Below are 14,815 nucleotides of genomic sequence, written 5' to 3'. Positions count from 1 at the left end.
TAGATAGATAGATAGATTCTAGCACAATGTCCACATACAAATTGCTATATAATACTACTATATATACTATATTATACTATATTACCAGGGCTATTGTTATATTGAATATCAGTACAATAAACCTTATTGATATTGTTTGTGTTAGGATATGAATATGTGTGCTTTGTGCTCTCTCTCTCTCTCTCTCTCTCTCTCTCTCTCTCTCTCTCTGAATTCCTTTTGAAGTCTATCAAAAGGAACCAACGACTATGCCAAACTGAATATATGCTAACACAACAGATATTTCTGTTTTTAAAGGTCCGTTACTACACCTTACCTTAGGTGTAACTCGATCACAATTATGACTGTGTTATGGACATAAGAAAAATGTGTTCATTATTAGTTGAAGTCCATGTGAATGAATAGTAAAAATACACAGCTCTTGTGGTATAGAAACACAGCATCTTGTGTTCTGTCTTGGGGTGGCTTTGGATTTGTTGACAGGATTGGATTTTGGATTTTATAGCACAGTAGCTACTGGTTATGTTTTTTTTCTTCTTAAGAAGGCAAAGCCATTCTGTCATTTGAACAGCAGTCTGATATTAACAATGATGCCATTTGTGAAAAGGGACAAAGATCATGTGGGGCAGCTGGTATAAATGGATTACATTTTTGGAAAAACTCCTATTTTTAAAAAACAAAAATACATCAATATAAAGCTTCGTTTTTTGGCACTCACATCAGATTATTTGCTGTTAATAAATGTCTTATGTAGGATTATTTGGACGTTTGTAGAACCAAGTGCAACACCAACAATCATGAGAATAAATTCCCAAAATGGTATAAAACTGGGCTGGAGCTGATTTCTTCCTAGCCCAGACTGTAGATTCATGCAGCCTATCATTGACAGTCGTGTTCAGGTGATACACATAGTGAAATGTTGCCCAGATGTGGTCTACACTGGGGCTGATTACAAGCACACTTTGTTGACACATATCTAACACATTATCAATAGTGATTGAGAAGACATTTGAAATGCAGTCACAGGCATAATGAACGAGACGTATTATTTTCTCTGTCATCTGTATGTTTAATGTTTTTAGTTTGAAGGAAATTGTCCTGCTGGGGGAAAAAAACAATATAAACCATCACAGAAATTCTAATGGTTTCCAATACAATTACAAACCATCAGCTAACCATTACAACTAGTACCATGGCCATTATTGGTCCTTAACATGCCACGAATGGAAGGCAACAAAATACCAGTAGAGACAATACAATTCCCATTAAAGCCATTAAAACCATTACAAATTCTATGAGGGTTTCTTTTGTTGCTTCTAAGACTTTAAAAACATTATAAGAAATCATGAATGGAGCTGCCTGTCTAACTTATTATGCCATCAATGAGACCTCATGATATATAATGCATCAATGCTAATCATTTCACTGTCAATCTATAGACTTTTTTTGGGGGGTGGGGCGTCATGTGACATGTGACATGTGTGTGGATGCTATAGGTACATAGACTTTTCCAACTATCATGACCAGCCTTTACTGCTCATAATGAGGAGTTAAGTTTTGGACCGTTTTCACTCATAGACTCTTGAGCACCATGTTTACATTTCCTTCATTTACAACACCATCACCATTACGTTAAATTTAAACTGAAATGCCCTTTATGTCGTTTATAACCATATAGGAGTGTATATTTTGGCAAATTATATTTTATACATAGTCATGTTGTTAATGAAACTTGTACTGGTCAAATTAAGGCCAGGAGGTGACAGTTACTCTGTGTAAGGCTGTTACAGTGCTACATGACGGTAGCATTTCCAGGAAGCCGCGCGCAGTAAATATTTGACCATAATGCCGTGCGACAGGCTGACAAGTGGATTCAAGATGGCGTAGAAAGTGAAGCTAGGTAAGTGCAGACTTCCTCCGAGACCTTTTCTCTGCGCTCCTCTCAGATTAGGAACCACGACTTGTTTGGGGTCGCTTGTTAAATTACAGATGTCGGGTATCTTAAAGTGCAGCAAAAGCTAAATAAGCACTATGGTGAGCTGCAGTATAACTCGGTAAACAATAAGGCCAGAACCGCAGCCCTACATACTAGCTAGCTAACGTTAGCGTCAGCTAGTTGGCTAAGCTTAGCTTGCTAGTTCACACGTCCCGTCGGTTTGTACTAGGACATAACAGTTTTCAGTCTCAGGTCTGTAGATGTTTACGGTGCGCCGACTACTCGGACATTGCGGACGTTCCGGGACATTGTGCCAGACATTGCGTAAACACGACTACTACGGGGGCGTTAGTCGCTCAAGGCCAGCTAGCGGTATTTCTCCCACCCGTTCTCCGGATAATCCCGCCTCCGGCGCTGTGATTGGCGAGCGTTCTCCCGCCTGCTCGGCTGTCATTGCGTAGTGGCGAGCTCTTTGCGTGTGTTGACGACGTGTTGGCCAATTACAACACGAGAGGCGGGACTCGTCTAAATATAGGTGTGGAAAAATAACGCATTGAGCTAGCTTTCTAACAGGCGACATCACAGTTGGGTAAAGCAGAACTGTAGCTGAATGTGTGCTCGGCAAGCTTCAGTTTATTGTTCAGTGCAGGAAATCCATGCTAATGAGCGGTTTAGCGCGACATCAAGTTCTTAAATTTGTGTCGTGTGATTTGCTTTTGTGTCCCGTTACAATGAGGCTAGTAGTTGTTTTTCTCTCGCCAGATGATAGGACATCTATTATTAACTGACCCGGAATCCAAATATAGGCCCTTTGTGTTTTTCTTAGTCTCTCCGTCGCCTTTTGTGGTCTGTTCCCCGTTAATTAACGCAGATATGAAGTTTAAATAGCACGCAGGATCTGGGTGATGTTTAGACTTGCCCTGCCTTGCCTTTCATATCAGAGCCACAGTGTTGTTTTTCATCAGGACTGGAGATTGTCCCTTCAAATAACCATCCTCATCTGCACTTTATATATTTTATACTTTAAATACCTTTTATGCATCTTATACATCCTGTATATGAGTCGTGTTTTGCATTAGAAATACCCCCAAGTCACAAACTTCAGGAAACAGCTCTGTGTATCAGGAAGCACAAGGAGCCTTACTTTTATAGATGATGTACAGATGATCCACTCAAAGTTGGTTTATTACAGTTATTGGACTGATCTTGTATGTTCCTGGTTAGAACCAGATTGTTAAAAAAAGTGAGACAAACTTAGAATAAATACGCAGGGCCGTGTACAGTAATTAGACAGGACTGTGGAGGAGTATTGGATGGAAGAAACCAGTGCAAACTATTGTCTGTAAGCTCTGTATAGACTCTACCGTATCATCAGTGTGGGTAGAAAAACACATAAAGAAAAGTGTAGTAGGAAAAATAAGTGCTGGCAGCACCGTCCAGGGACCAGGCGTATCAAACAAAAGCATGTGTGAAACTGACCCTGGTAATATCTCTTGTAAAAAAAATCACTTTCTATCAAAGTGAACACAGTAATCGTTAGTCGTACAGCAAAACCCCTGAATCCTGACCGCAGTCCGTAAAAATGAGCCAGAAAGCTCCAGAAAATACAGTAAGCATTCAGAATGCAAATTACCCGCTGTTCTGAGTAACGTCGTGAAATCTTATGTGGTCCCACCCAGGCTGGTAATCATCCGTTTGTTCAGTGTATCCGTGCTGTATACGCTACCCATCCCTTCGTCACGTAGGGGGTTTTCACACTAGCAGATTAGTGTGAAACAGAGCACGGTTTGCATGAAAAGTTGGTAACATGGCCGGGTACCGAACCCGAGACTACCTGCAAAAGGTGGTGAGAGTTCGGTTGCACCGGAATTGAGCCGCAGTTTCCGTGAGCGTGAACGCATCCCGTAGTCGGGTCCACGTTTGCGCAGGTTATTTCACTTCCTGAACGTGTGTTTTAGCTGATGATGACATTGTTAGTTTCCACAACACGTGTACCGTGAGTGGCAGGGGAATGTTGTGGGACACAGAAGAGGTCCACTGCTGTGCATAATATCTGCTGTGCATAATAGCACCAAAATAATAAAACCAACAAAAAATGTGGTGAGTCGCATCGTGTTCTGCATGTGATGTTTGTGATGGCGTAAGATGAACGCAAATACCCCGGTGTTCAATAGAATCAAGTAAGTATGAACCAGACCAGGGCTGCGACTAACAATTATTTTCATAATTGATTATTCGGCCGATTAATTTTTCAGTTTAACTTCATACTTTTAACACAGGTGTGTCTGTGTGTGTGTGTGAATCTCTCTCTCTCATATGTGTATATGTGTGTGTGTGTGTATATATATATTTTATTTATATATATATATATATATATATAGGGCTGTGTGTGTGTGTGTATATATATATATATATATATATATATATATATATATATATATATATATATATAATTATAATTCTAATATATATATTGAGATCACGATGATTAAACACGATTGCTCGTTGACTTTAGAAACATCATGTGTTTATTGAACTTAAAAAAAAAAACCTTATTGTATTTTTTAACAGTGGATTTCCTTGAATGTAATTCAACTGGAAAAAAATATGTAAAACAAAATGAAATAAATTTGTTTAATTAAATACATTAAACAAAGCTAGCGGAGCACATCATCTGACGCATTTCGGCGAATTGCATCGCTAGAAATGAACTTTAAACTTCCATAGCCTGTACTTTGTGTGAGCTTTAGAAAGGAAATGACCGCATTTATACCAGCTGTCATGACGCTAGAGGAAATGAGCTTTCCAATGTTACCAAACGTTATTTCTAGCGATGCACCGATGTATAGCCAATAATCGGTAAATAATCAGCACGAAATCTGTGTTTTCCCGCGCTCTTTTGATTGACAGGATGTAATCGGCCCTGATCATCGGATGTTTTTAAACTATCGGCCGATAAAGGCGATTTTTCATGCCATCTGATGATCAGGGCTGATTATATCCTGTCAATCAAAAGAGGGCGGGAGAGAACATCGATTCCGTGCCATGTGTAAAGATGATGTCTCTTGTGTGGACTGACGACAAAACTGCAGTTTGTAACCTCTGTAATCTCTGCAACGCTAAAATTTTACACGGACGCTGCAGCAGTGAAGTGGGAGTTTCAGCCTCAAGTCAAAGTTTTTTTTTTTTTGCTGCTCTGCTCGAGCCAAATTAAAGCCGCAGTACACTGTTCAAAGATTTAAATGAAGATGAGTTAACAAAAAGTATATTCTGTACATAAAAATACATTTGTAATGTTAATATATAAAAAGTTTATATTATATATTCCCAGTTTGATGTCAGTGATGAAGTTGAAATGATTTTGTTTGTGGTGAGTGAATGTGAAGCCTAACAGGAGATTTTTTTTAGAATTCAGTCAATGTTAATATGAATGAATAACATTCAACAAGTTAAGTAATCTTAATTTAATCTTCAGAATGTAGTTCATGTGTTAATGTTAATTTGGGTTATGTGTTTTCTGTTTATGAGACCAGTTACTGTGAAACAACTTGTTCAAATAGAGAGAAGAAAATTTTTATTTGCATTTCTTTCAGAATTGTGGAATTAATTATTATTCATTTAAAAGAAGGCATAAAAGGCAGAAATATCGGTATCGGCCGACTCTGAATAATCGGTTATCGGTATCGGCTGAGAAATTTAGTATCGGTGCATCTCTAGTTATTTCTTTTTGTTCCACGTCAGACTCCTTGAAATCAAATTGTTTCCAAAAGGCTGAAATGGTTTTATCTTTCTTATCTTTCTCGACCAAAGGCTCTCTTTCTGTCATCTTTGCTCCAGCTGAACTAAAAATGCCACGGCCTGGCGGGGAGTGAGATTGGCCTTTTAGGGAGGGGCGAAAGTGCAACGCTGTAAAGAAAAATGCCGAACGGTTTTTAAAAAGACAAAAACGAGAACATTGGAAAATGGAACGTGGCACAATCATCGTTTTTTATCTGGATTATTTTGTTTTCATAATTGTCAGAGGCTGTAATCGAGATTGAAATCGAAAATTTGATTAATTGCACAATCCTTGTGTGTATATATATATATAATATATACACATACATATATATACACATACATATATATGTAAAGTTCTATGTATTAGTTTATATTATATTTAAGTATTTGAATTATTTTTGCACAAAAAAGTACTGATAATTAGACTGCAGTTCTAAATTAATAATAAAATCTCACTTTCACTGCACCTTACGATTTGTTTTACTCACTGCCTTTAGACATATTGTTTTGCTTTGAATGTACTGTTTTAGTTATACATTACAGATACTTCTCACCGTGTCGCGTCTACCTTGCAAGTGAGGAGCAATGTGGCCTTGTTTCAAATGGATCACTCCCGTTGTAATAAACGATAGAATTTACACTATTGTGCAAATTCAGCATATAATGACAATAAACTTTGATTAAAATAAACCTTTTAAGCAACTCGTACCAGTTTCCCCAACCCCTTATACACCATGGAGCATTTTGGATATAAACATAAGTTTGTGTTTGTGCATCATTGTCGTTCTTCCGTACTACACAAGCTCTACTTTGTAAAGTTTACAGGTTACAGACTTCTTCGCACCATTTAATATAAAATGCTTCCCTACCTTAGAGGACTTGGAGGTTGTACACTTTTTTTCCGATGTCACTTGATGATTTCGCCTCTGTCAGATGGTGACTGAGGTCATGTTGGGCATAAAAGGTAATGCTGACAAACAATGAACTAGAGAAATTCATTTTTGTTGATTTTTGTTGGTATTGTGCTAAAGCTAGCGGCGTCATATTACATGCGTTTGACGTCATGTGCCATTGACTGGGAAAAGGCTTATACGTCCCGCTAGTGTTCCATTTGAGATGATATTACCGTTCTAAAAATCATACACTAGACTGTAGAGTAAACAGTGCATAGTGTAAGTGTATAGTACGTCATTTGGGACACAGCTGTGGTCTGTACTCTCCGATGTGATGTTTTCGGAACAGGGGTAACACAGTGAGTAAATGTGCCCCGTGCCGCACGCAGATCAACTAATCGATAATGAGATTTGTTGACAATGATTTTCATAGTTGAATATTATCGATTTTATCGATTAGTTGTTGCAGCTCTAAACCAGATCAACGTTGCAGGGGGGCGCCGGGAACAATCGCTCTCAGGTTCAGATCACAGCAAACATTCCCAGTGTGAAAACCACATTAGTAACCCTTACTTTGCTTAATAATGGCCCCAAAGTGCAACAATAGTGATGCTGGGAAATCAGATGTGCCAAAGGGAAGTCGTAATGTGAGTCCTTTAAACGAAAAGGTGAAAAGTCTTGATTTAATAGAGAAAGGAAAAAAAATTGTATGCTGAGGTTGCTCGGATGTATGGAAAAGACAAACAAAATTGAAACAAAATGAAACCGTGAAAAAGAATTTTGTGCTATTACAAAACTTTATCATAGGTAGGTACAGTATGTAGTGTTCACTACAATTCATGGGTTCAGACATCCGCTGGTGACTTGCAGAATATCCCCCGCAGATATGGGGATCATAGTGTATAGCACTTTCCCACCGTGGCATGGTAACAAATCCGAACATGGGACTGTTCGTATTCTGGACGTATCGAGTACCTGTGTCCCACATTGCTTTAAGATTACACTGGAATCCACAAATATTTACCAAAGTCATCTGTATTATTCCTCACTCTTGGTGAACTTCAGTATTCTAGCGAATCAAATGATTAGATATCGCTCTGCAATATCACGTTCTTTTGTTCATTTAACACAAGATGTTTTTGGTGAACAGCACGTCCTTTGTGAAAATCTACTTTGAACTCCCAGACACAGCTCTCATAGACACTTAAGAGAAACCATGTGTCTCTGGTGGTGCGTCTCAATCAGCTCCCTAGTTCAGTAGTCAGGGCACCCATCAGGGAGTCGGCCATTTTAAAGGCTGCCTCAATCACAAACTCTTTCCAAACTCTGTCTACAAATGTAAGCAGCTTGTTATTGTTGTAGCTCTTGAATAATTACTTATGTTAGCGATATTTGTGACTTTTTTTTTTAAATATTCTTTATACAGTTTTTTTGAGTCTACCAACTTTTAAGTGTTTAATGATTTTAAAAAAGTCAAATCACTGGAAATTGAGTTATAAGTGTCCCAATGTGTACTTAGCCAGGGTCTTTACCAGTGCTTGAACTCGTATACACGTTTATACTGATTCACGACCCAGGGAGCTGGGGATCTGATTGAGACACCAAACACATTGAGTCAAGAACACTGTGGGTTAGTGGGATGAAAGATCAACCCTCCTAGGACAACAGACTTTTAATACATCTTTTTGAACCACAACCAGAAGCACAGGTGTCAAAGGGGGGTGGTCAGTAGGAGAGGGGCATAAAAAAAAAATCTCAGTGTTTATTGGACAGTGTGCTCTGTGCTTGTCCTGCCCGGGGAAGCATGGCTTCTCTTTATGATGCTTGGGAAATCTCTCAAAGGGGAGGAAACTCGTAACGAGCTGCCAATCACTGAGACAGAATGAAATTTACTGACATGTCAAACTTAAACTCAAAGATATCAGCACTGAGTTGTGGTAATGGTGTGAATTTTAAATAAACTTTAAGTTTAAAGTTCTTTTTGAATTGTACTTGCATGCATGTCTGAAATGTGTTGTTTAGTCTAGCTAGCTGTCACTACTTCCTGCTGTTTAGCTGCCTTTGGCAGGACAGTGCTAATGTTGACCTAATTTTAGAAAATTCTCTTTAAAGCAATATTTTTGGCTCATACATATCCATAACTGACAGTTCCCCTATTATTAAAAAAAAAAAACACACACAAAAACAAAACCCAACCAGCAACCACTGCTGTGTCCATTCATGTCATTGTAATGTGTAGTGATGTCAGAGCTATATCTCCCTGCAGTTCTCGCCTGGTTCCCACTGAAGCTAAGCAGGGTTGTGCTTGGCCAGTACCTGAGTGGGAGACTTCATGGGGAAAACTAAGTTTGCTGCTGGAAGTGGTATTAGTGAGGCCAGTAGGGAGTGCTCGCCCTGTGGTCTGTGTGGGTCGTAATGCCCCAGTATAGTGATGGGGACACTGAACTGTAAAAACAGCGCCGTGTTTTGGATGAGACGTTACTTCTTGTCCGACGCTGCATACTTACCTACTATATAGTATATAGAAATACATGCATTTAACCTACTATATAGTAGGTAAGTACTCTGTGCGGTTTCAGACACAGCCGTGCTCTCGTTTGCTGTCAAACGGTTGAGCACTGCCATGTGTGTATGTGTCCTGTCGCAAAATGCGGTGAAAACTCCCACACGACGTTAATAGTGTGATTAAGGTGTGTACATGTCTGTAATGCACGTCGATAATGCGACTAAAACAGGAATACTCCACATGTCTTAATTCCATTTGTGTTTACTTTGAGTATGACTTTAATCGGATTAAGGTAATAATAATAATCAATAGTCACTGTTTAACCAGAGTATCGTCTTAATCCGGTTAATATCAGAATGTTGTTGTCCATGTAAACATTCTGAGTGTTATACACATTATTAAGTAGGTAATAATGAGAAAGAGTTGACCTGGGCTTTAATAACTAGCGCTGAGTGTTGTTAGATGTAATCTTTTTTAAGTTAATGATCTAACCAGCAGTAGCTTTTATAGTTATGAGAAGATTCAACACAGCTGTACTGCACAGGCTACACATTTAGTGTATTTTCCCCTCAATATAAATACATTTCAACAAAATTTTTGTCTAACACTTCAGCACCTGAATTTGATGACTGACTGATCAGTAACAGCATTTCAGAGGTGAGAGAAGATGAGTGTAAGGTGAACTAGAGACAATGCTTGTTGTTGGTGTAAAAACCCCAGTAGAAAATTTTGCTCTGTTTTTATTTAAATATTTGTTGTCCAGGTTTACCAGGTCTGTCAGGTACCTCTCACTTTGCTGTTTTCTGTTGGTTTTGGTGCTCGTGAGCTTTGTAACAAGAATTTGGTCATGTTTAGGGTGGTCACTGAAGTATAAACAAACTTTGTGTGAAATTAGACAGCATGGCGACATTGCTTGATTCCCTCTCAGGATAAACTATTCCGCACCAAATGCAGCGATTTTTTTTGTTTGTTTTAATGGTGGAGTACGACCTACAGAAATCCAAGAGTGCCAATACTTTAATCTTGCTGCAAATACAGCAAATGCTGAGGGTACATTTTAAGTGGCTGTATCTCAAATGCTGTTCTTTTGGTAACATAGTGCATGACGTTGCACCCTATGTAGCAAAAGCCCACACAGTGAAGATGGCAGATCATGAGTTTTTAAGGGAAAAAAAGCAATAAAGCCGTATATCTATCATTGATTCGCTCGTTCGTTCATCTTCAGTAACCACTATTTCCTGGTCAGGTTTTGATGTACAGAAGATCCGGAGCACATCCTAGGAGCACTGAGTGAAAGTGTTATTGGGAGGTGAGAGGAAACTGGGTAACCCAAAGAAAGCCCATGCAGACACAGGGCGAACATACAAAATGCCACACAAACAATAACCTGAGCTCAGGATTGAGCTCGTCAGCAACAGGAAAAAGTTGCTTTGTGTAAATAAATGTCAAGTGTATGATAATATTGTGTTATTTGGTTTCCTGAAGCTGCAGTTTTAGCTAGATGTATTATCGGGACTTGATGGAACAGTCCGGTGTGTCGGGAGCAGGTCAGGAAATCTAGAAAACTACCATGACACCTCTCGGTGTATCTCCTCCTCAGATACTCTGTCCCAGAGTCATGGAGGACAGGAGGCCCCAGAAGTCATGTGAAGAGGCCATTGGATCATTAGTAAGGCAGGAGTATGAGGCAGCGGTGGCCCACAGCACGGAGGCCCTGCAGGCACTGGGCTCAACCCCACCCACCCCCAACACAACCCTCCTCCGCAAGTGTGCACTCCTCTACCGCATAGCAGCCCTGCTCCAGCTGGTGAGCTCCCAACATCTCTACCATTCACTTTTATTTTGGCCGAAATTCACGCATGCTCTCTAATCTGTTATTTTTGGCTTTGTGCATTTGTGATTCTTGTTTTAATTCTAACTGGCATTGAGTAATGAGCAGCACATGACCTTTAGCAAACCATTTCAAATTAAATTAAAAAAGAGATGAAACATGATGGGCCAGATCCACTTGTGCATCCAGTGTCTACAAGCTTGTTTAAACTTTTCAAATTTTGTTCACAGGTTAAATATAAGCAGAGATAAAATGTTTATCTAATTCAGCATTTCTCAGTACTGGTCCTGGAGTATCACCACCCTGCACGTATTGGTGTTTTTGACTTGCCCACTTCAACCCAGTTCAAGCTTCTCAATTAGCTGATGAGCTGTGAGCAGGGAAAACACCAAAATGTGTGAGAAACACTGAACTAATTGATTAGCTTAATCAGTTAAGCTGCGTTTATTATGCTGTTGCAGGCAAAAATCGCACACTGTTAAGAGTTCTTGGTTATGAGTTGAGGTAGCGGAGATAAGTGTTAAAAAGCATAATGTAACGTGTTCATCGGCAGCTGATTTAGTGCCATTGTGACCAGCCAGCTTACAAGAAAGATCTGTCAGTGGCATAAAATGTTTATAAAAATCTCACTGACTGCTCCAAACTCCCCTTCTTTTACTTTTAAAACTTGTTTTCTCCATACTTGACATTATCAGGTCCTGTTTCTGTTTCTCTGACCTCATTTTCTGTGCAAGCCTGCATCGTGATTGATGACTTAAGCAGAATGAAGTCATTTTTTTTGCAGGTCTATCATTAGTGTATCTTCATATAATCTGACACGGAGAGCACACATTATCACACAGTCTGTTATAAAAGTTCAGCCAAGATTTTATGATGATCTTCTCATACAGTGTGACAAATAATAAATCTTAAGACACTTCTGAAATCACACAGTGTAAAACAGGCTTTGTGTAACAGTCGTCTATTTAGGTCCACTAGTTGTTGGTTTTGTTTTTTTAATCTGGATTTATTATTTTTAAATATTTCAGTTAATAGGGTAGCTGATTAAAGCAGCTTAATTATTATTACTATTTATAATTTGTAGTATTATACATTCAATTGTTCATAGGTTTTTACCTCTTAAGACATGTATTTTCGACCTACGTAATGAATTTGGTCATTGCAGCTGCAGTCAGATCACACATGCTATTACAATGCCATTGTTTTGATGAAATAAAAGGTTATTTTTTTCAGTAAATATATTTCCAATGAAACTATTCACATGAAATTTTCACCAGACATCAGTATTGCCTCAAGAAATCCACAAATATAAAGAATTCACAACATTAAAGTCCATAAATGAAGTTATGTGTAATAAAGTGGAATGACACGGGGGAAAAAAGTATTGAACATGAAAACTGAAATTTATTTAATACTTAGTGGAGAAGCCTTTGTTTGTAATGACAGCTTCAAGATGCTTCTTGTATAAAGAAATTAATCAGCTGCAGTATTCTGGTGTGATTTTGGTCCATTCTTCTAAACATATTGCCTTTAAATCTTGTCAGTTGGATTCAAGTCAGGTGATTGACTGGGCCATTCTAACCCCCTGATTTTTTTTCTATGAAACCAACACAACACGGATTTATTAAAAAACAAAACAAAACAAAAAAAACTTTTGTTAAATATAGGTGTGCATCAGTTATTGGCACCCCTATGAATTCATATGAGGAAAAATATATTTGAAGTACATTCCCATTGATATATAAACATTTTTGTACACCTGGGTGACTAGGAACAGGAAACTGTTCAACCATGACTTCCTGCTTCACAGGCATATAAATATGAGGTAACACATGGGCCAAATTCCCTTAGTCATTCATAACAATGGGTAATACCAAGGAATATAGCTGTGATGTGCGGTGAAAGGTTGTTGAGCTTCACAAAATGGGAAGTGGCTATAAGAAAATAGCACAAGCATTGAAAATGCCCATTTCCATCATCAGGGCAATAATTAAGTTCCAGTCAACTGGAAATGTTATGAAACAACCTGGAATCAGACGTGTGTCTATATTGTCTCAACGCACTGTGAAGAGGATGGTTCGAGTGGCCAAAAAATCTCTAAGGATCACAGCTGAAGAATTGCAGAAGTTAGTTGTGTCTTGGAGTCAGAAAGTCTCCAAAACTACAATCCGAATTCGCCTACATCAAAACAAGTTGTTTGGAAAGGTTTCAAGAAAAAAGTCTCTTCTCCTCCAAAAACAAACTCTTCAGTCTTCAGTTTGCCAGACACTACTGGAACTTCAAATGGGATCAGGTTCTATGGTCAGATGAAACCAAAATAGAGCTTTCTGGCAATAAAATGTTTTGGTGGTTATGGCACAGAGCGGCAACCATATGGAAAAGTAGCTCATGTCCACAGTTAAATAGGGTGGAGGCTCTTTAATGTGTTGGGGGCTGGTTTTCTGCCAGAGGACCTGGACATTTTGTTAGGATACATGGCATCATGGACTATCAAATATGAACAGATATTAAATGAAAACCTGACTGCCTCTGCCAGAAAGCTTAAAATGGGCCGTGGTTGGATCTTCCAGCAGGACAATGATCCAAAACATACATCAAAATCAACACAAAAATGGTTTACTGACCACAAAATCAAGATCCTGCCATGGCCATCCCAGTCCACTGACTTGAAACCCGTAGAAAACCTGTGGAGTGATCTGAAGAGGAGAGTCACCAGTGTGGACCTCGAAATTTGAAGGATCTGCAGAGATTCTGTATGGAGGAATGGTCTCAAATCTCTTGCCATGTATTTTCCAACCTCATCAGGCATTATAGGAGAAGACTCAGCTGTTATCTTGGCAAAGGGAGGTAGCACAAAGTATTGACTAAAAGGGTGGCAATAATTGTTGCACACCTATATTTAACATATATATATATATATAAATTGGATAAACCTGTGTTGTGGTATCCCCGAGAGCATATTTTTGAGAGAAATTTTTGTGAATATTTTTTAACAAAAGATCAAAAGGTTACACAGTAAAGACAATTTTTCACAGCCTTCTTTGCTCATATTTACCATGGGTGCCAATATTAGTGAAGGGAACTGTAAATCCGGATTGTTATACCCCTAGTCCTGGATACATACGCCTTTAAGAAACCTGTCAGGTCGATGTCAGTTGGACATTGCTCTAAGCCAGCCTAATACTACTGAATTATATAGGGATTTCACTGAGAATGATTAGACATCTCCCCCTGACTGAACATCTGTATAGTTGTTCAAATGTCAACCCCAGCAAGACTTCTACCACTGCACATGCACTAACCCAGTGAGACCACTGCACTTTACACAGCTGCGTCAGTCACTTTATACTATGGAACTCGTTTTTGCTGCCAGTATGGCTGCTATACTTGTGCTGCTACATTACACAATAGCTTAATGTTTACAGTCCATGTTCTGTGTATTTATTGTTCTGCGTACTTATTGTTTCGCGCTGTGTATTTATTGTTTTGTTCTGTGCATTTATTGTTTTTGCACTCATCTCACACTTGTATTTGTACTTTGTTGTCTTGTGTACTATTCTGTGTTGCACCATGGTCCTGAGAAAACGTCATTTCGTTCCAATGTATACAAGCTATATAGAGGAATGACGATAAAATCCAACTTGACTTGTAACGTCTGCTTCTTGCTTCTCACTGCAGAAGGAGTATGATCAAGCTGATGAAGACTGTAAGCATGGTGAGTGGAAAGTCAGTTTTTCTTTTGAATCATGTCCTACATGACTCCATAATCAAAGGCAGAGTTTAGAAGAGTGCTTGGCTGCAGGTGGGCAAGGTTTCCTTACGTGTGTGTGTGTGTGTGTGTGTGTGTGTGTGTGTGTGTGTGTGTGTGT

General features: G+C 38.9%; 1 protein-coding gene across 2 annotated transcripts in view; it reads left to right on the top strand.

The window, feature by feature from the left end:
* Positions 1–1,835: 1,835 nt before the first annotated feature.
* The window catches only part of helz (helicase with zinc finger), a 52,994-nt gene continuing 40,014 nt past the window's right edge, over positions 1,836–14,815 (top strand). Inside the window, exons 1-3 of one of the 2 annotated variants that reach the window (XM_053612693.1) lie at positions 1,836–1,900; positions 10,716–10,922; positions 14,625–14,661. In XM_053612693.1, coding sequence (XP_053468668.1) covers positions 10,734–10,922; positions 14,625–14,661 — 226 coding nt within the window. In that variant the 5' untranslated portion in view covers positions 1,836–1,900; positions 10,716–10,733. Of the gene's footprint in view, positions 1,901–10,403; positions 10,425–10,715; positions 10,923–14,624; positions 14,662–14,815 lie in introns of those variants that run through there. The other variant, XM_053612700.1, reaches the window with a different exon arrangement.

The sequence above is a fragment of the Ictalurus furcatus genome, chromosome 2 (genome assembly GCF_023375685.1).
Source record: "Ictalurus furcatus strain D&B chromosome 2, Billie_1.0, whole genome shotgun sequence".
In the NCBI taxonomy this organism is placed as follows: domain Eukaryota; kingdom Metazoa; phylum Chordata; class Actinopteri; order Siluriformes; family Ictaluridae; genus Ictalurus; species Ictalurus furcatus.
The sequence above is the reverse complement of the archived record's forward strand: the minus strand, read 5'-3'. Positions and strand labels throughout refer to the sequence as shown.